Source organism: Lithobates pipiens, unplaced genomic scaffold (assembly GCF_037356315.1).
Source record: "Lithobates pipiens isolate NorthernLeopardFrog02 unplaced genomic scaffold, aLitPip1_a1.2 Scaffold_8, whole genome shotgun sequence".
Lineage (NCBI taxonomy): Eukaryota > Metazoa > Chordata > Amphibia > Anura > Ranidae > Lithobates > Lithobates pipiens.
Window position 1 is genome coordinate 639,379,370 of NW_027507903.1, and position 22,448 is coordinate 639,401,817.

Below are 22,448 nucleotides of genomic sequence, written 5' to 3' on the forward strand. Positions count from 1 at the left end.
ACGTATTGTTTGCCACACAGGCCGGTAATTAGGTACACAACATATTTAGTATTACATATACAGAATGTTTTGATGGTATGTCTCTTGTTGGTAACCGTTGACATAAACTCAACCGTTTTATACCTCCCAGCTATATTGTGTTGGCATACAACACATTTTTTGCAGGGAAAAAAAACGGTTAGATTATGAAAAAACGACGGACGACTCAGTGGATTTATAATGTTAGGAGTAATACGGCTCTGCAGGGAGGGAGCTCCCCTAAAGAGTACTTTAGCTCTTTCTGGTAATCTGGACCTAAGGACAGGATCACTCCTCAAAGCCTCCCAATGTCTGTCCATAATGGTTTTGATCTGTTTATGTTGGATTGAGAAGGATGTTAGCATAGCCTATTTATAGGTATCATCGGGTTCCTGTTGGGGTTTGACCGCAGCGAGACTCTCTCTGCTGGTGTTCACAACCCTCTGCACTTCTCCATCCAAGACTGTGATGTCATAGCCTTTGTCTAGAAACCTCTGTTTGAGGATCTCAGCTTGTGCCTTGAATGTATCCAAGTCCGTACAGTTCCTACGAAGCCGCAAAAACTGGCTGCGTGGAACTGAACTTAACCGCGACTTATGGTGGCAGCTGTCTACAGAGATAAAGCCGTTGCGGTCTGTAGGTTTAAAATATGTTTTAAATTCAAATTTGTTATTCACTATCTGTATCTCTAGATCCAGAAAGTTAACCTAATGCCGCGTACACACGATCAGATTGTCTGGCGTACTTAGTCTGCCGAAACGCATTTCAGCAGACAATTTGATCGTCTGTGGGCTTCAGCGGACTTTTCCAGCGTGAAGTCCGGCGAACTAAGAAAGTATTTTTGCACTCCAATCTTCCCGTCGGACAAGGGTTTCAGCGGACAATACGTTCATCAGTATGCTAGTACGGCGGACTAAGAATGACGCATGCCCAGAAGCAAGTATGAAAAAGGAAGCTATTGGCTACTGGCTATTGAACTTTCTTTTTCTAGTCCCTTCGTACGTGCTGTACGTCATCGCGCAAGCGAATGTCGGACTTTCTGTGTGTCCGTGTGTGGCCAAGTCCGTTCGGTAGAAAGTCCCCGGATTGTCCGCTGGATTGTATGTAGGACTAAGTACGCCATACAATTCGATCGTGTGTACGCGGCATTAGAGGTACTCATTTCATATGATAATGCTATGCCCCTATCATTAAGATTCAAAAAAATCAAAAAATGATTTCAGGGACTCGGGAGAGCCATTCCATAGGAGGAGGATGTCGTCTATATATCTAGCCCATAGAACAAACGAAGGGTTCCGCTGGGCATAGACGACATCCTCCTCCCATTTGGCCATAAAAAGATTGGCAAGACTAGGGGTGAACTTAGCCCCCATCGCCACGCCTCGTTGTTGTAGGTAATAGTACTCATTAAACCAAAAGTAACTATGCTCTGTGGCGAATTCTAGAAGCTCTACAAGATAGTCACATTGAAATCGTGCTAGAGAATCCTCAAGATTAAGAAAATCTCGAACTGCTTCTATACCCCTCCCGTGTGGTATACATGTAAATAGGGAAGCCACATCTGCTGTGGCAATAATGCATTGATCCTGGAGTACAATGTTCTCAAGTCTTCTAATTTTAGCACCTGTATCTTTAAGGTAAGATGGGGTTTTCTTAACGAGAGGCTGTAAATAAAGTTCTATGTAGCGACCTATACATGAGGTTACCCAATTGATACCACTCACTATAGGCCTACCAGGGGGATTAACTGGATCCTTGTGTATTTTAGGTAAATAATATATTGTGGGGATATGTGGGGCAATAGGGACCAAAAACGATTTTTGTTTATTGTTCAAAATTTTTAAATCATGACCCTTGTTCACAAGATCCTTGAGCTGTCTCTTGTATATATTCATGGGATTATTGGGAAGCTTTTTGTATGTACATGGTTCATCCAAAATTCTGTGCATTTCTGTTTCATATTGTTCTCTGTCCAATATGACGATATTTGTCAGCCGGGCGTATAACTACATCCCTTTGCTCACAGAGAGATTTGAATCCAGTCATTGAAAAGGGGGGTCGACATCTTTGTTTGACAGAGAGTTTATCAAGGTCTTTCAATACTAGGTCTTTAAAAATTTTTACAGCTGGAGCTGTGGGTACAGGGGGTATAAATAAAGATGGATTAGCTAACCCTGAATGTACGGTTCCTGATGTGGCCGCATGGTAATCTGTCCTGAATGGGTTAGATGTTAAATATCGTTGAATATTAATCTTACGGATAAACTTATGTATATCTATAAAAGTGTTGAATTTATCAAACTTTTTGGGGGGTGCATATTTCAGTCCCTTGTCAAGTACGGATAATTCCACATGGGAGAAAGTTTTTGTACTTAAATTAAAAACATCCTGCCCTACTAAACTGTCCTTCTTTTTCCTCCTCTCTAGTCTCCTTCAACCTCGACACCCTCTCTTGGGTCTTGGCCTCTTTTTCTCGTATATGGGTCCTCGTGAAAACCCTGATTCATATAATTATTATTAGGTTGATTATATGTAGATGGTACATATCCATTCATCATGGTCTCAGGGTCACGTAGGCCCCTCAATGGTGAAAACCTATTATATGTAGGAACCGCAGCTGTGTTATAACCGTGGTAAGAATTGGGGGGAGCTCTTCTGGGTAACGGGGAATAGTATGGGGAGTTATTATATTCCCTACGGGGATAAGCACCTGGGTTGTGGAAATACCCTCTACTAGGGATGAGCTTCGTGTTCGAGTCGAACGTACGTTCGACTCGAACATTGGCTGTTCGTGCGTTCGGCGAATTCCGAACGTTTTGGCCGTTCGCGTCAAAATTCGAGTGACGCGCGCGCGGACCACAATGCACTGCGTTGGCGCAGTGCATTGCTGTCCGATGATTGGCCAAGCATGCACTGTGACCCCGCATGCTTGGCCAATCGCAGCGCCGGCAGCGAGGAGAGCCATGATTGGCCACAGGCATCCTGCCTGTGGCCAATCATAGCTCAGACTGTGTAGTGCATGCCCCACACTATATAAGGCCGCCTTTAAGGCGGCCTCCTGTAGTGTGTTACTTTGCATCTGAAGCAGTGGGTGTTCTGTGTACCTTCAACACAGTACACACCAATCGTTTTTGGCTGATTTCCTATCTTGCTGCTGTGTAGTGGTTGTTGTCTGTGCCCTGACTGCAGTATACACCACTATATTCACCTCACCTATATAGCTAGTGATCTAGCCTTAACCACTTAACAACTGCCCATTGCCGATTAACGGCTTCAGGGCGGTTGTTTAACTCAGAGAGGCCGTTAATTAACGGCCTCCCAGAATTCTGCTCTCGCGTGCCCCGAGGTGTGCGCACTCGAGAGCATCCGTTACCGCCGGTAAACGGCCGCTCATAGCGACCGTTTACCACGTGATTGCTCCGTCAAATGACGGAGTGATCACTTGGAAACAAACCGGCGTCATGTTATGACGCCTGTTCCTCCCTCCCCTTTCTGTACCGATCGGTACAGCGGAGGGGAAAGAGATCGGTGTCAGCAGCGATGTGGGCTGCATCTGCAGTGCCCACATCGCTGCTCACCGAATTTAACCCCTCAATTCCCTGCCAATACTCTGCAATACCAGTGCATACTCTGCAGTACCCTGCCATTACTCTGCAGTACCCCGCCATTACTCTGCAGTACCCCGCCATTACTCTGCAGTGCAGTACCCCGCCATTACTCTGCAGTGCAGTACCCTGCCATTACTCTGCAGTACCCCGCCATTACTCTGCAGTACCCCGCCATTACTCTGCAGTGCAGTACCCCGCCATTACTCTGCAGTGCAGTACCCCACCATTACTCTGCAGTGCAGTACCCTGCCATTACTCTGCAGTGCAGTACTCTGCCATTACTCTGCAGTGCAGTACCCTGCCATTACTCTGCAGTACCCCGCCATTACTCTGCAGTACCCCGCCATTACTCTGCAGTGCAGTACCCCGCCATTACTCTGCAGTGCAGTACCCTGCCATTACTCTGCAGTGCAGTACCCTGCCATTACTCTGCAGTACCCTGCCATTACTCTGCAGTACCCCGCCATTACTCTGCAGTACCCCCCATTACTCTGCAGTACCCCCCAATACTCTGCAGTACCCTGCCATTACTCTGCAGTACCCCCCATTACTCTGCAGTAACCCCCATTACTCTGCAGTACCCGCCATTACTCTGCAGTACCCCCAATACTCTGCAGTACCCTGCTATTACTCTGTAGTACCCCGCCAATACCCCGCCAATACTCTGTAATACCCTGCCATAAATTGCCATACCCAGCCATACTCAGAGATACCCAGCCATACTCGGTGATACTCTGAAGTACCCAGCCATAGACGCCCCCCACCCCTCACCGCCCTCCGGTGCTTCTACCAACTCGCCAGTACGATCAAAGCCAGAATCTTTTTTTAAATTTTTTATTTCAGGCTTCCCAGCCTAGAGGTGAGATGTGGGGTCATATTGACCCCCCAGATTTCACTGTAAAGAGGACCTGTCACCCCATATTCCTATTACAAGGGATGTTTACATTTCTTGTAATAGGAATAAAAGTGATCAAAAATATATTTTTGGGAAAAAAAATGTCAAACTAAAATAAAGTAAAATGAACAATAAAAAAATAAAATAAAAATGAAAGCGCCCATGTCCCCATGTGCTCGCATGTGCCACACATGTGAGGTATCGCCGAGAATGTTAGAGCGAGAGCAATAATTCTAGTCCTAGACCTCCTCTGCAACTCAAAACATGTAACCAGTAAAAAAATATTTAAAGCGTCGCCTATGGGGATTTTTTAAGTAGCGACGTTTGGCGCCATTCCACGGGCATGTGCAATTTTGAAGAGTGACATGTTTGATATCTATTTACTCAGCATAACTTCATCTTTCACTTTAAGCAAACATTGGGCTAACAAGTGGTTAATAATAGAGCTTGCAGTCAGTAGTGTTAGGAGATAGTGCGTGCTGTCTGCGTGCTCTGTACCCAGTACATAACGCTATAATATAGGGCAGGCCCCTACTTTCAAACATCCAACTTACAAACATCTCCTACTTGCAAACGCAAGGAGACAGCAGCAAGTGAGATGAAAAAAGATGGACGACAAAACAAATTATACAGGGGTGATAACCCTTCCCTATGTTTTCCAAAAAGCTTAAAGATAGTTTTTTTGACTGGAGCTACACTTTAAAAATGTACCGGTTGAAAATGACAAACAGATTCAACTTAACACAACAAACCTACACAGTCCCTGTCTTGTTTGCACCGCCTGTATACTGCTGTTCTGAGTATATAGGGCCTGGGGGCCACACGCATTTCCTTTTTTTAATATGGGTACGGGGTTCCCCTTAATATGTGTACAAGACCCAAATAGGCTGGTAATGGGCAGGGAGGGCTACCCATGCCATGTTTCTCAATGATTTTCAACCATATTGCAGGAACCAGATATAACATTAAAACCGCAAGCAGTTTTAAATGGTGTTATTTCCGTTTAATGCCATTTTGTGCAGGGACTGTTCTAAACACGGGAAACATGTGACACTTCACAGGCATACTATAGACACCCCCCAGGCACCATATTTAAAGGAATATTTCACTTTTTTTTTCACTTTAATCGTCATTAAAATCAGTGCTCCCGCCAAAACGGTAGTTTTTAAAACTTTTTTTTGCAGTGACCCATGTCCCCTGAGGCAGGAGGCAGGTCGCCAAACCCTTTTTAGCACACTATCTTGCATATTAGCCGTTAAAATTAGCACTTTCCAATTCGAACGTTCGAGTCCCATAGACTTCAATGGGGTTCTAACGTTCGTACCGAACGCGGGGGTCGTTCGCAAGTTCTGGTGCGAACCGAACCGGGGGGTGTTCGGCTCATCCCTACCCTCTACCAGAGCCGCCTCTCTTACCACGATTATTTCCCCTTCCCCTCTGGGGATTGTTGGGGGTATGTGGAGTATAGTGTTGTACCTTTTGTTGGGAAAATGATGGATCAATACCTGGCCCCCTCTGTACTGCCTCACTGTAAGGTAGTGGGGGTATGACCTCCCTTTGGGACGCAGTGGTATTTGTGGATTGGGACCCAATAGCTAGTGATGGACGAACTTCTGACGGGACGTTTCGCAAACGCGAAACGTGAAACGTGAACGCGGCCGGAAGTTCGCGAACCGCAAAGTTCGCAGCGGGCCCCATTCACTTCAATGGCAGGTGAACTTTACAAACCTACAGGTCATATTTCCAGCCACAAAATAATTACTAGCTGTGCACACATAGTCCCACCACACGGCCACTGACATAACACATGTATGAAGTGAATCTGGGATCGACAACTACAAGCATTCTTTTTTTATATGTGAAATTCTGACAATTCAGGATTCAGGAGCGCATGAAGGCAATGGAGGAGAGGGAAGATCAGGGTAGGCTAAGAAGAGGGTGCAGGAGATGATCACCTGCCCCGTGATATAGAGCACTGACACCAGCACCGTGATAGAGTGATCTGACACCAGCACCGTGATAGAGAGCACTGACATTAGCACCGTGATAGAGAGCACTGACATCAGCACCATGACATAAAGCACTGACACCAGCACCGTGATAGAGTGCACTGACACCAGCACCGTGATAGAGTGCACTGACACCAGCCCGTGATAGAGTGCACTGACACCAGCACCGTGATAGAGTGCACTGACACTAGCCCCGTGATAGAGTGCACTGACACCAGCACCGTGATATAGAGCACTGACACCAGCACCGTGATAGAGTGCACTGACACCAGCCCCGTGATAGAGTGCACTGACACTAGCCCCGTGATAGAGTGCACTGACACTAGCACCGTGATAGAGTGCACTGACACCAGCACTGTGATAGAGTGCACTGACACCAGCACTGTGATAGAGTTAACTGACGCCAGCACCGTGATAGAGTGCACTGACACCAGCACCGTGATATAGAGCACTGACACCTGCACCGTGATAGAGTGCACTGACATCAGCACCGTGATAGAGAGCACTGACATCAGCACCGTGACATAAAGAACTGACACCAGCACCGTGATATAGAGCACTGACACCTGCACCATGATAGAGTGCACTGACACCAGCACCGTGACATAAAGTACTGACACCAGCACCGTGATATAGAGCACTGACACCAGCACCGTGATAGAGTGCACTGACACCAGCACCATGATAGAGTGCACTGACACCTGCACCGTGATTGAGTGCACTGAAACCTGCACCGTGATAGAGTGCACTGACACCAGCACCGAGATAGAGAGCACTAACAGCAGCACTGTTACCAGCAACTTGCTGCTGGGCCCCAAAAATATGACACCTCTCAACCTCTTCAAACAGGAGGGTACGGGCATATAGTACGGTGTGCTTTTTTTGTACAAGGAAGTGAGCCAAATGTAGAAAGAAGGTCTGTGTGCTCGATTTAAAAAATCGTTTATAGAGATATACATGGTCTACTGGTCACATGTGTTAAATTCCTCCGCGATCCATGCCTCATTAATTTTTATAAATGTGAGGTAGTTAACACTGTCGTGAGCTAGGCGAGTACGCTTATCGGTCACGATCCCCCCTGCTGCGCTGAATGTCCTTTCGGACAGGACACTGGACGAGGGGCAAGCCAACAGTTCAATTGCAAATTGGGCAAGCTCTGGCCACAGGTCAAGCCTGCCCACCCAGTAGTCCAGGGGTTCATCACTCCTCAGAGCGTCCACATCGGCCGTTAACCCGATGTAGTCGGACACCTGTCAGTCTAGGCGTTCCCTGATGCTGGATCCGGATGACACCTGTCGATGGATCGGCTGAAAGAATGACCTCATATCAGAAGTCACCAACACATCTTCAAACCGGCCTCTTCTTGCAGGCACTGTTGGATTGGTACCCACAACTCCTTCTCTGGTAGTGGGAATTGCTCCTCTGCCAGCGCACGCAAAAGCAGAATGCAGCATTTCTCGAAGCAAGGCCTGGAAGTGCTCCATTCTGACATCCCTCTGTGACGGAGGTAACATTTCCACCATTTTGTGTTTGTACGGGGGGTCTAAGTACGGTGCCACCCAGTACTGGTCCTTGACCCTTATGCTATTTATACGGGGGTCCCTATTAAAACACTGGAGAATGAAGGCCCCCATTTGCACTAAACTGGAAGCGGTGTGGTGGCCTGGCTCCTGCTCATCATCCAGGATAATGTCGTCCTCTTCATTCTCCTCTCCCCATCCACACACAACAACAGGGATCCCAGAAAGGTTGCTCCTCCTCATCCGCCCCGGCACCATCCTCCTCTGACTCCTCTTCAGACTCCGGTTGTTTACTTGTCTCAGATAGAGTAGCCCCCCTTGGGAATTCATCCAGCATTGCGACTTCCTGATCTTCCCGCTCCTGCTCCTCCACAGCTTGATCAATGACACGACACAATGCACGCTCCATAAAGAAGGCATAAGGTACCATGTCACTGATGGCGCCATGGCTGCGACTAACCAGTTTTGGTAATCTCCTCAAATGGCCGCAGAAGTCTGCATGCGTCGCGCATGAGCAGCCACTGGCGAGGTGAAAAAAAACCCAGCTCCCCAGAACCTGCTCTGCCGCAGAGTTCATACAGGTAGACGTTAACTGCATGTTTCTGCTGGAGCAGCCTATCAAGCATATAGAAGGTTGCGTTCCATCGCATCGGGCAATCGCAAATAAGACGTCTGACCGGCAGATTGTGTTGCCGCTGAATGTCAGCAAGGCAAGCCATGGCCATGTAAGATCTTCTGAAATGGGCCGAGATTTTCCTTGCCTGCCGCAAGATGTCCTGGACCCCAGGGTATTTGACAACGAATCGCTGCACGACCAAGTTTAAGACGTGGGCCATGCATGGCACGTGCGTAATTTTGCCCTGTTTCAATGCGCTAAGCAGATTGGCACCCTTGTCACACACCACTTTACCAACTGTCAAATTGAGCGGTGTTAGCCACTGATCTGCCTGTGAACGCAAAGCTGAAAGGAGTGCCGGGCCAGTGTGGCTCTTGGCTTCAAGGCACAACAGACGCAGCACAGCATGGCAACGTCTCACCTGGCATGTCGAATAGGTTCTGGGGAGCTTGGGCGGCGCAGCGGAAGAGACGCTAGCAGCGGAAAAGGAGGAGTCAGCCGAGGAGGAGAGGGAGTAGGATGGAGTAGGAGGAGGGGGAGAAGAAGAGCCAGGCCTGCATGCAATCCGTGGCGGTAAAACCAAATCTACACGGGTGCCACGGGTTACATGCTTGAGGCCGTCAGAAGGTTCACCCAGTGGGCAGTAAAAGTGATATACCTTCCCTGCCCGTGTTTGCTAGACCACGTGTCTGTGGTCAGATGTATCTTGGCACCAACACTGTGTGCCAGAGATATATTCACTTGCTGAACATGGCCATATAGCTCTGGGATGCCCTTCTGTGAGAAATACTTCCTTCCTGGGACTAGTGATGGACGAACTTCCGACGGGACGTTTCGCGAACGCATAACGCGAACGAGGCCGACCGTTCGCGAAACCGAACGTTCGCCGCGTCATATTTGCAGCCACGAGGTAATTATTAGCAGGGCAAACATAGTCCCACCATATGGCCAATGACATAATACATGTATGAGGTGAATTTGGGATCGATAACTACAAGCATTCTTTTTTCATATGGGAAATTGTTCTGACAATTCAGGACTGTGGAGCGCATGAAGGCAATGGAGGAGAGGGAAGGTCAGGGACCAGGGTAGGCAAAGAAGAGGGTGCAGGAGATGATCACCAGAAGCGTCACATAGAGCAATGACACATGCACCGTGATAGAGGCATCTGACAACAGCACCGTGATAGAGGGCACTGACATCAGCAGCGTGACATAAAGCATTAACACCAGCACCGTGACATACAGCATTGACAGCAACACCGTGATAGAGAGTACTGACATCAGAAGCGTGACATTAAGCACTGACATCAGCACCGTGATATACAGCACTGACATCAGCACCGTGATATACAGCACTGACAGCAGCACCGTGACATTAAGCACTCACACCAGCACCGTGATATACAGCACTGACAGCAGCACCGTAAGCAGCCCCAGGAGTAAGTCAGCACAGCACAGGGATGGTGTGATCCCCTCATAATGAGAACCCCCAGGAGGAAGTCAGCACAGCACAGGGATGGTGTGATCCCCTCATAGTAAGCAGGCCCAGGAGAAACTCAGCACAGCACAGGGATGGTGTGATCCCCTCATAATAAGAACCCCCAGGAGGAAGTCAGCACAGCACAGGGATGGTGTGATCCCCTCATAGTAAGCAGGCCCAGGAGAAACTCAGCACCGATAGCGGTCCTTACAGAACAGCAGACTGTACCGCACTCAACCCTATGTACTGTAGCACCCTAGACCAAGTTACCAGTCCTTATAGGAACTTTTGTGGACCAAGCAGGTTGTGTGTTAGTGATTAGCAGACTGTACGTCAGTCCCTATACCAATGAAGGACTGCTGCAGTATAGGTCAGCGGTCAGCAGTGGTGCACCTCAACCCTATCTACTGTGGACCGATAGCGGTCCTTACAGAACAGCAGACTGTACGGCACTCAACCCTATGTACTGTAGCACCCTAGACCAAGTTACCAGTCCTTATAAGAACTTTTGTGGACCAAGCAGGTTGTGTGTTAGTGATTAGCAGACTGTACGTCAGTCCCTATACCAATGAAGGACTGCTGCAGTATAGGGCAGCGGTCAGCAGTGGTGCACCTCAACCCTATCTATTGTGGACCGATAGCGGTCCTTACAGAACAGCAGACTGTACCTCGCTCAACCCTATGTACTGTAGCACCCTACACAGACCAAGTTACCAGTCCTGATAAAGAGCTTTGTGGAACAAGTGAGTTGTGAATGATTAGCAGACTGCAGCAGAAGGGCAGCAGTCAAGTATAATATTCTTTCTATATTTGGAAGAAAGAATATTATACGTGTACAAGCCTATTACCATACCACTGATACCAGTCCTGAAAAGAACCTTTGTGGAACTAATAGTAACAGCAAGTCTTTAAACTGACCCTCACTGCCTGACACACTGCTTCCTTCCTGTCCCTATACAAAGTGGCAAAAAAGAGGAGCCTGGAAAAATTAGTGGTTACTTGAATAGCTCTTTTGTGGACCTGATAGTAACAGCTAATGATGATGATGATGATGACGACTAAACTGACTCTCCCTGTAGCACACACCGTCCTGTCCCTTTCTCTAAACTGACAAAAGACACTCAGGCTGCTGCAAGAATCAGTAGCACAGCAAACCTATATACACCTAACACCTATACCAGTCCTGAAAAGAACTTTTGTGTACCAAATAGCTAGCGATTTATCTCTCCCTACTCCACACAGCAACCTTTCCCTATAGTGACAGAAGAAAGAATGTAAAATGGCCACCAGATCGGGTGTATTTATAGGTTAGGGGAATGTCCAAGTGTCCATGTGCTGTCATGTCTCAATTGGCTGTCCTGTACCCCATGATAGACGTGTCATCATAGGTTAAAGTTCTTTTACACATTAAACACGTAAGTCCACCGGGGCGAACGACGGCAAAAGGCGTGCGAATGAGCGGACCGCGAATGACCGAAATTCGCTGCGAAACGACCGCCGGGCGAACCGTTCCCCATCACTACCTGGGACCTTCCATTGTGGTGTTCCAATGGCCACAAATTTTCGAAAGGCCTCAGAGTCCACCAGTTTATAGGCAGTAGTTGGTGGGCTATGAGTTCTGACAAGCCAGCCGTCAACCGTTGGGCAAGAGGGTTATCCGGCGTCATCATTTTTTTATACTTGAACATTTGGCCCACGGAAGCCTGCCTTTTTGCAGAAAAATGTGAGCTTGGCGTGATGGAAGGTGGAGTGGAGGACAATTGTGAGGAGAGAGGAGAAGAAGTAGAAGACGAGGCTGGATGGTGAGAGCCTGGAGTGTGGCTTTGTGTGTTCCGTTGCTCCCACTGGGCTCGGTGATGGCAGCTCATGTGCCTTCTTGAGGCGGTCGTCCCTAGGTGAGTGTTGGGCTTACCGCGACTTATGCGTTGACTGCAAAGATTGTCAGTAGCGGACACGTTAAAAAAAGCCCACACTGCGGAGCCATGTGCCGGCGTCCTGGGAGCGCCAGATGTGACCGTACATGGTCGATGCCTCGCTCCTGATACATTAGCAGTCTGCTTTGTCCCTCCTGTGCAATGTAAGTTATTCCTGCTTCTCCTCCCTATCTGCTGGTCCATATCTCCCTCTGAACTCCCCTCCTCTTTCTCTCTTGTGGGCACCCACGTGACATCACTAGACACGTCATCCTCGACGTCACCTTCCCCACCGCTATAATTAGAGATCTGGGAGTAGGCAGCAACACCGGGGACCAACCTCCTCCTTGGGCTGATCTGGGTACTGTCGTCAGACTGTTGAGTGGCGGTTGTTGCTACCTCCTCTTCCTGATCCAATGCCAAGAGTGGCTGCGCATCAGAAATGTCTTGATATGGATCGGCAAATAATTCCTGTGACTCATGCGTAAGGTATGTGGTGGTGGTGTTGGTGGTAGTGTCTTTGGGGGTGCACATAGCAGAGAGTGAAGAAGAGGGTGCAGATCGAGAGGATGAGGAGGGTGTAGAAGAGTAAGGCTGAGTGAGCCACTCAACCAAGTCTGGTGCTTCCTTTGACCTAATCGCACGCACCTTCTGCAATTTGCCACTTTGGCTCAAGCCTGTTGCTCCTGCTCTACCCCTACCACCCCTGCGGAAGGGCCTGCCTCTTCCTCTGCCTGTCATTTTTTAAATGACCCTGTGACAAAACTCTCTACAGAAGTGCAGTACGTATGTGGAAGAAGATATATAACACCCCGTTTCAATCTGTTGTTTTGGGGGGTCACTGGTCTATCACACCAGTTACAATACTTTTTTATTTGATTGCGCTTGTCACTCTTTGTAGTATCGCTGCAGAACCGCTCAGCAGTCACAATGTTGCACAGTGGAAATGCACTATACTATGCTTTCTATATGTGCAAGTATTTTATACGTGTATTACACAACTATATACTGCACACCAAATAGTACACCTATACCAGTCCTTAAGGACCTTTGTGGAACTAGTAGCTAGGGATTAGCAGACTGTACCTCAGTCCCTATACTGATAAAGGACTGCTGCAGAATAGGACAGCAATCAGCAGTAGTGCACCACAACCCTATATATTGTGGACCTATATCAGTCCTTGAGGACCTTTGTGGAACTAGTAGCTAGGGATTAGCAGACTGTACCTCAGTCCCTACACTGATAAAGGACTGCTGCAGAATAGGGCAGCAGTCAAGTATTATATTCTTTCTATATTTGGAAGAAAGTATATTATACGTGTACAACCCTATATACTGTACTACACCTATACCATAGCAATCCTTAAAAGGACCTTTGTGGACCTAATAGTAATAGCTAGTGATTAAACTGACTGTCCCTGCTCCACACAGCATTCTGTCCCTCCCTGCACTCATAAAAGACAGGCTGCTGCAATCACAAGCAGAGCAGTGCACTCAACCCTATATACTGTACTACACCTATACCATACCAGTCTTTACAAGGACTTTTGTGGATCTAATAGCTAGCGATTTGTGTCACTGCAATCTCTCCCTGCTCCACACAGCAACCTCTCCCTATAGTGACAGAAGAAAGAATGTAAAATGGCCACCGGATCGGGTATATTTATAAGTTAGGGGAATGTCCAATTGTCCATGTGCTGAAATGTCTCCATTGGCTGTCCTGTACCCCATGATGGATGTGTCATCATGGGTCAAAGTTCTTTCACACTGTAAACACATAAGTCCGCCGGGTGAACAGCGGCAATAGTCTGCCGATCAGGCGAATCGCGAACAGGCAAAATTTGCCGCAAACCGACCGCCGGGCGAACAGTTCGGCCATCCCTACCAATAGCGGGTTGGGAATCAGGGAAGATGGATTCTGAAATAGTTTCTGCCAACCGAAATCAGTACCCATCTTATAATCATTAACATCCCTAAAGTACTTTTTTTGTTTCTTATATTTTTTTCTCTATCCTCCTTTTCTAAATGATTCAATAGATTGGAGGAGAGAGAATTGTATTCTGGGGTGTTTTTTATGAACCACAAGTTTTTCCTTAATTTCCTTGATTTCTTTGTCAAGAAACACTAATCTATTGTTTTTCTTGGTGATTAACTAGATGCCGACCGCCGGCTGTCAAATGACGGCCAGGCGGCGCACCTATTGTGGTGGGAGGCCGTCATATGACGGCCTCCCGTTTAAACAGGGAATGCGCGCGATCGTGCGTGTGCATCCCTGTTTCTTCGGTGGCGGCGTGTCACGGAGACACCGCTCGCCACCGAAGGGGGTGAACAGCCATTCGTTATGGCTGTTTACCACGTGATCGGCCGTGATGAAGTCACGGCTGATCACAGATGGTCACACCCCGACTGTGCACGGCGCATGCGCGCGATCGTGAGCGCGCTGCGCGTGCACGTCGGTGGCGGCGTGTTCCCCGGGAACACTGCTCGTCACTGACGCTGGTAAACAGCCATTGGCTGGCTGTTTACCCACGTGATCGGCTGTGATCCTTTCACAGCCGATCACTAAAATGTAAACAAACCGCGGTAACGAGATGTTACCGGGTTGTTCTCCTCCTCACACACCGATCGCGTGTGAGGAGGAGATTGCGGTAATATCTCGTTACCACCTAGTGTACACCAATCACACTGATTGCCTGCCTGCCCCCCCCAATAAAGAGGACCTGTCACCACCCCTCATAGTACCTGTCAATCACAGTTCATCAGAGTACCTGTCACAGTCCATCAGAGTATTTGAGTACCTGTCACAGTCCATCAGAGTATTTGAGTACCTGTCACAGCCCATCAGAGTACCCGAGTACCTGTCCCACCCCATCAGAGTACCAGAGTACCTGTCCCAGCCCATCAGAGTACCCGAGTACCTGTCCCAGCCCATCAGAGTACCCGAGTACCTGTCACAGCCCATCAGAGTACCCGAGTACCTGTCCCAGCCCATCAGAATACCCGAGTACCTGTCACAGCCCATCAGAGTACCCGAGTACCTGTCACGGCCCATCAGAGTACCCGAGTACCTGTCACGGCACATCAGAGTACCCGAGTACCTGTCACGGCACACCCGAGTACCTGTCACGGCCCATCAGGGTACCCGAGTACCTGTCACGGCCCATCAGGGTACCCGAGTACCTGTCACGGCCCATCAGGGTACCCGAGTACCTGTCACGGCCCATCAGGGTACCCGAGTACCTGTCACGGTCCATCAGGGTACCTGAGTACCTGTCACAGGCCATTAGAGTACCGAGTACCTGTCACAGTCCATCAGAATACCGAGTAGCTGCCACAGTCCATCAGGGTACCCGAGTATCTGTCACAGCCCATCTGAGTACCCAAGTACCTGTCACAGTCCATCAGGGTACCCGAGTATCTGTCACAGTCCATTAGAGTACCGAGTACCTGTCACAGTCCATTAGAGTACCGAGTACCTGTCACAGTCCATTGGAGTACTGAGTACCTGTCACAGTCCATTAGGGTACCTGAGTACCTGTCACAGTCCATTAGAGTACCGAGTACCTGTCACAGTCCATTAGAGTACCGAGTACCTGTCACAGTCCATCAGGGTACCTGAGTACCTGTCACAGTCCATCAGGGTATCCGAGTACCTGTCACAGTCCATCTGTGTACCCAAGTACCTGTCACAGTTCATCTGTGTGCCCGAGTACCTGTCACAGTTCATCTGAGTACCCGAGTACCTGTCACAGTCCATATGAGTACCTGTCTCCGCCCTTCAGAGTACCCAAATACCAGTCACCAAACCATCAGAGTACCTGTCACCAGGCCATCAGAGTACCTGAGTACTTCTCACCAGGCCACCAGAGTACCCGAGTACTTGTCACCAGGCCATCAGAGTACCCGAGTACCTGTCACCAGGCCATCAGAGTACCCGAGTACCTGTCACCAGGCCATCAGAGTACCCGAGTACCTGTCACCAGGCCATCAGAGTACCCGAGTACCTTTCACCAGGCCATAAGAGTACCCGAGTACCTATTTGCAGCCCATGTCTCATAGAATATACAGTGGGGTGTTGAAGGTCCAGGACCTTCAAAAGTGTGATGGGTAGGAATGAAATGAGATGTGTCATTTATGCTCCTAGAACGCCTGAACGTACTACTTCAATGTTCGGCCTCTCTATGTGGCCAGGCTGTGTAAAAGTCCTACACATGTAGTATCGCCATACTCGGGAGGAGTAGCAGAATGTATTTTGGGGTGTAATTTTTTCTATATACATGCTATGTGTTAGAAATATCTTATAAATTGACAATTTTGTGTAAAAAAAAAATGCGTTTTATTTTTTTTCCACATATTCCAAAAACTTCTGGAAAAAAAATTAACCATTCAAAAGACTCATTATGCCTCACAGATTATACGTTGGGGTGTTTGCTTTCCAAAATGGGGTCATTTTATGGGAAATTCCATTGTCCTGGTACTCCAGGGCCTTCAAAATTGTAATAGGTGGTTGAGAAATGAGATGCGTCATTTTTGCTTGTAGAACGTCTGAAGATACTACATCAATGTTGGTGCTCTGTATGTGGCCAGGCTGTGTAAAAGTCTCACACATGTGGTATCACCGTACTCGGGAAGAGTAGCAAAATGTATTTTGGGGTGTAATTTGTTGTAGGCATATGTTGTGTGTGAGAAATAACCTGATAATATGACAATTTAGTAAAAAAAAATAAAAAAAATAAAAAAATCTTCATTTTGCAAAGAATTGTGGGAAAAAATGACAACTTAAAAAAACTCACCATGCTACTTACTTAATACCTTGGGATGTCTACTTTGTAAAAAGGGGTCATTTTGGGGGTATTTGTACTTTCCTGACTTGTTAGTGTCTCAAGAAATGAGGTACACCTGATGTACTGAAGGCCTGATCAGATGTGATCAATTTTCAGTGATTGGCACCATAGTTTGTAGACTCTATAACTTTCACAAAGACCAAATAATATATACTAATGTGGGTTATTTTTACCAAAGATATGTAGCAGTATAAATTTTGGCCAAAATTTATGAAGAAAAATTACTAATTAGCAAAAATTTATGACAGAAACAAAGAAAAAGGCATTTTTCACAAAATTTACGTTTTATTTTATTTATAGCACAAAAAATAAAAAAAACACTAGTGATTAAATACCACTAAAAGAAAGCTCTATTTGTGTGGAAAAAAGGACGCAATGGAGAACTGTTTCAACCAAGTCCTGACTACTCATACAGGACTTGGCTGACTAATATTACTTTAAACTTTTCTCTGGTCCAAGGAAACTTGAGAGAGCAGAACTGTGTTTATTACTGTGTTATTCCATTAATCACATTGCTAGGTGCACCAGAGGGGCTGGGACAGTTCTTTGGGGTTGGGAGGCAGTGTAACGGACTGAAAAAACAAAAGTAGTTCCTTCGGGGGTATCGGTGCAATAGTATATACTATATGCTGCATCGCCCATCTTGGTACACCTTGCACTCAGTAAGCAGCAGCAGACATTTGTTACACCCAGCCCAAAGCATATTGGCTGGGTGTAACAAGATAGTCGCTGCTGGCTTACTGCGGCCGAGTGCAAGGTGTATCAAGATGACATTGTGATGTTTAACCTCCGGAGACACGGAACTTACTTCCTTTACCAAATTTGATGGCTCCATTCACTGATTTTGACAGAATATGTGGCTGAGCCCTGCACCCTTGTCCTGGCCAGCTTATCCCTAGTTCCAATGCTGCCCACCTGTTGACTTGCTCTCTACCCCGCCCACTCCCATCACATTCCCAGGTATCAGATTAGGCATCAGGAGCATTTGTGCGAGTTCAAGTACTCTCACAAATGCTCGGTATTGATACCAATATTAGTATCGGTATTGGGACAATCCTAGTGGGAACCCATGCTACTGGACACAGTAGTTGTTCAGATACCAGAAACTCAGGCCAGGGATAGAGAGAACCCCTCATGACGGACACAGCTGGTGTTTAGGCCCAGGAACTCAGTGTGGGAATGGGGGAAGCCTATTCATAGACACAGTAGGTGTACAGACCTGGGAACTCAGCTCATGGATGGTGAGAGTCCCTCATAATGGGTACAGCAGGTGTATGGACTCAAGAACGAAACAGAATGCTTGAGAGATAGAAAAGATAGTGATGGGGTGTAACTCTCCAGCATTCAAACTCTGAAATATCATATTTGGGTAAACTGACTGCGTAACTTGGACTAGTACATTTGGATACAGGGCTAACAAGGGTTTACTATGCTGCTAAAATATCCTGGCAGTATGAAGTTGTATTTGTTGTATTACCTTTTTCCCGTATGGAAATATAAATCTCCTCCAGATAAAACACATGGTTTGTCTTGTTCTATAAAAAGAAATGTATAAATTATTCCATCAACACAAATTGTACTAGTTGTTTCTACATATTATATAAAATAAAAATGTTGCGCTAAAAAAAAGTGACCACCAATCACCTACACAGTGATGGAAAATAAAAATGAAGTCCACAAAAATCCCAGTAGTTTAATGTCGATACGTGATAAAAATCAAAGTACAGCGACAGTTTCCAATGGAGAAAAAGTGCTGTGTCCAGACCTCCTCCCAGGGATAAAACACAAGGCTTACCAGACAGAACTGACCATCCACTACAGATAGGTCGATTACGCATTGTAATGATATCCTTTATTCCCTGATGATGGTAAACAGTCAAAGGCGATACCACTGTACACCCTGGTAAATGGCTGCTCCGTGATGTGTATATATCAGAGATAAACAGAGAGATCTCACATAGCGTAACTCTGTATGTGCATAGCTTATCTAATAAAAGGAAATAACACTAGCATAACCTCCAAGTAAAAAGCGATTTTCACATTTAAAATCCCCGGGTACACACAAGATAGCTTCCCAATCACTTTCAGTATGGAACATAGTGGCATCAAAGCAGGATCCTCCCAACGCATTTTGCCATAACTGATCTGCCATCTGGGACACGGATGCCATGCCAGACCACCACTCATATATAGTAAGCGGGGAAGCCAAGCCTGGATTTGGATCCTATTACACTCCCAATCTAACAGGCTGAAATACACCATGCGGTCTCCATGGCGAACCACGTACCTACATTAAAAATGTGAACGAGACCAGATGGCCTTATCGGCATTGCATGGAGTGCATAATGTGTAAACCATCCATATAAGATTAAAACTTGATTGAAAAATACAATAAAAATGTATCTGACAGTCTTCAAAGCACCTAAAATACAGATATCACAAAATTAAAAAATCCGATGTCATGCAATTCGAACATACAAAAAATAAAAAATAAACATAAATAGCCCTATTTGTTTTTTTATTCTTTCTAAAGGCCCTCCAGTGCCCATAAGAGAAATTGACATCCATAATGGTATTTAAACAGGCCCTCTAGTGGTCATAAAAAAATTGGCACCCAAAATGACTTGAAAAGCGATCAAATGTTAGATCCGTTTTTCCAAATACAAGGTTTCTTACATCGCTGGGTGTCAATTTCCCTTATGGTCACTGGAGGGCCTTTAGAAAGAAAAATCTCAAATAGGGCTATTTATGCTTATTTTTTATATTTGTATGTTTGAATCTTGTGTCATCTGTTTTTTTAATTTTGTGATATCTGTATTTTAGGTGCTTTGAAGACTGTCAGTTATATTTTTATTGTTGTTTTTTTTTGTTTACGTTTTATTCTTATATGGATGGCTTACATATTATGCACTCCATGCAATGCCGGTAAGGCAACAAGGCCGTCTGGTCTAGTTCGCAATTTTAATGTAGCTACGGGGTTCGTCATTGGGACCATGCAATATCTTTCAGCCTGTTAGATTGGGTGTGTAATATAGGATCCAAATCGAGGCTTCCTATATCTCAGTGAAGTTCCGGTGTGGCATTTGTGCACCAGATGATGTCAGGTATGACTAAACGCGAAGGAAGGAGCCTGTGGCATCACTACGTTCAATCCTTGAAGCAATTGGGAAGCTATCTTGTGTGTACCCACAGATTTTAAATGTGAAAATTGCTTTTTACTTGGAGGACATGTGAGTGTTATTACCTTTTATTCAATAGCAGAGTTACGCTATGTGAGGTCTCTTTGCTTATCTGTAATATATACACATTGTGGAGCAACCAGTTAACAGGGTGTGCAGTGGTATTGCCCATGATTGTTTACCATCATCAGAGAATAAAGGATGTCATTAAAATGTGTAATTGACCTATCTCTAGTTGATGGTCATTTCTGTCTGGTAAGCCTTGTGTTTTATCACTGGGTGGAGGTCTGGACACAGCACCTTTTCTCCACTGGAAACTGTCACTGCAGTTCGATTTCTATCACGGATCGATATTGAACTACTGGGATTTTTGTGGAATACATTTTTTATTTTCCATCACTGTCTAGGTCAGGGATATGCAATTAGCGGACCTCCAGCTGTTGCAGAACTACAAGTCTCATGACGCATTGCAAGACTCTGACAACCACAAGCATGACACCCAGAGGCAGAGGCATGATGGGACTTGTAGTTTTGCAACAGCTGGAGGTCCACGAATTGCATATCCCTTGTCTAGGTCATTGATGGTCACTTTTTCTAGTGAAACATTTTTATTTTATCTCTTATGCTATGTCATTATGTCACAGCTGTTTATTTTGGATTAAGTTTGACTTAGCGCAGTTTTTCTTTCCACTACACAAATTCACATATATATTTCTAGCGGGTGCATCTTGCTCATGCCACTGCCAGAATGTACATGGGCTCTCCAGAGAGGGAGAGTGCGCCTGTCAGCTCTTGCGGGGTGGAATCTTCCCCCTCCCTCTTCTCTTTACTTCAGTTAATAAGAGCGGCACTCGCATAGTCACAGCCACCTGCTCTGTTCCCTCCCCTGTATCCTCATTGGCAAGAAGAGAGAGCCAATCATGTGGTCCTCCAACTAAAGTGGCCCCATAGCCTTGTATGTGGGGAGGAACTAAAAAGCCCAGCATGCTCTGGGAAAAAAGAGCAGAGGACACCATCTTGTCTGCCTGAGGACCAGGGCAGGCACCACAAAGCAGGAGAAGAGACTGGACACAGGGGAGAAGTGTTGCCTCCTGGGTCAATCCACCACTTCTTTACAGGCATCCATGGCCGGTTGGGGGCATTCAGACTGAGAGGGGATCCCAGATGCATATCCAAGCGCACCCGCACAGACACCGTGAAGCATTCCAGTGTGAGGTAACCAGTCTGGTTACCTGAAGAGTCTGCCTGTTTCCAGGACATTTGTGTGGGCCTTGACTACAGGATTGGTGAGCGGGCACTTGCCCATTTGCAGAAACAGTCACACTGCATGCAGACATTACTTTACTTTTGCGCCCACTTGCCAGAACCTGGGTCTCATTCACTCCCTGCTAAACAGTCATAGTGTCCCCCTTGCTATCCGGATACTGTCAGCATACTGCAGTTACACTTTACTAAGCAAGAGTTCTAAGTGCACAAACTAAAGTGGCTAACAGAAGATTCAAGACCTCATTATTCTTCCAAGAGACTGAAGTTACTGGTGCCATACGGGCACACACAGACACATACTCAGAGCTCTGTATATGTTGTGTATGTATGGGGTAGTCCGCACACAGCAATATAATTACAACAATTGTCAGACTTGCCGACTTTAAGCTCACTAAAAACAATACACATTATTACAAGTATAAACACAACCCACAAGAGTTTGCTAGCAGAGACAATACTGTAGGTGTTTCAATTAATATAAACAATGATCTTCCCCCTCCTCAGCCTCATAGATAGACTGTTATTATTATTATTATTCAGGAAAGATATAGCTCCAACAGTTTGCACAGCGCTTTACAACATGGAGACAGACAGTACAGTTGCAATACAATTCAAAACAGGAGGGATCAGAGGGCCCAGCTCATTAGAGCTTACAATCTGGAAGGGAGGATCAAATGAAACAAAAAGGTAATAGCTGTGGGGGATGAACTGATGGAGAAAATGAAAATGCAGTTGTTAGGTGTGGGTAGGAGAGGCTTCTCTGAAGAGGAGGGTTTTCAGGGATCATCTAAAAGCTAATAGTAGGAGATAATTGGACAGATTGGGGTAAGGATTTCCATAGGATTGGAGAGGCTTTGAAAAAGTCCTGGAGGTGAGAAAAGGAGGAGGTGACGGGGGAGCTAGAGAGCAGGAGGTCTTGGGATCCCATCTACCCATTATACCCCTCCATAAGTCTGTGCACTCCATATCCCATTACATCCCTCCCCCAGTCTGTGCCCTCCATGTCACATCTACCCATCACACCCACCCTTGCACCAGTCTGTGCCCTCCATGTCCCATCTATGTGTAGTACTGACCCCCGAAGGAGCTGCTGAATTT

At 46.5% G+C, this 22,448-nt stretch overlaps 1 protein-coding gene across 1 annotated transcript in view; it reads right to left on the minus strand.

Moving 5' to 3' along the window:
* Window positions 1–386: 386 nt before the first annotated feature.
* LOC143962429 (uncharacterized) overlaps window positions 387–22,448 on the minus strand; it is a 49,875-nt gene continuing 27,813 nt past the window's right edge. Inside the window, exons 3-4 of the mRNA XM_077471706.1 lie at window positions 18,383–18,440; window positions 387–652 (exon numbers count right to left, since the gene is read on the minus strand). Of these exons, the coding sequence (XP_077327832.1) occupies window positions 387–652; window positions 18,383–18,440 (324 nt within the window). The remainder of the gene's footprint in view (window positions 653–18,382; window positions 18,441–22,448) is intronic.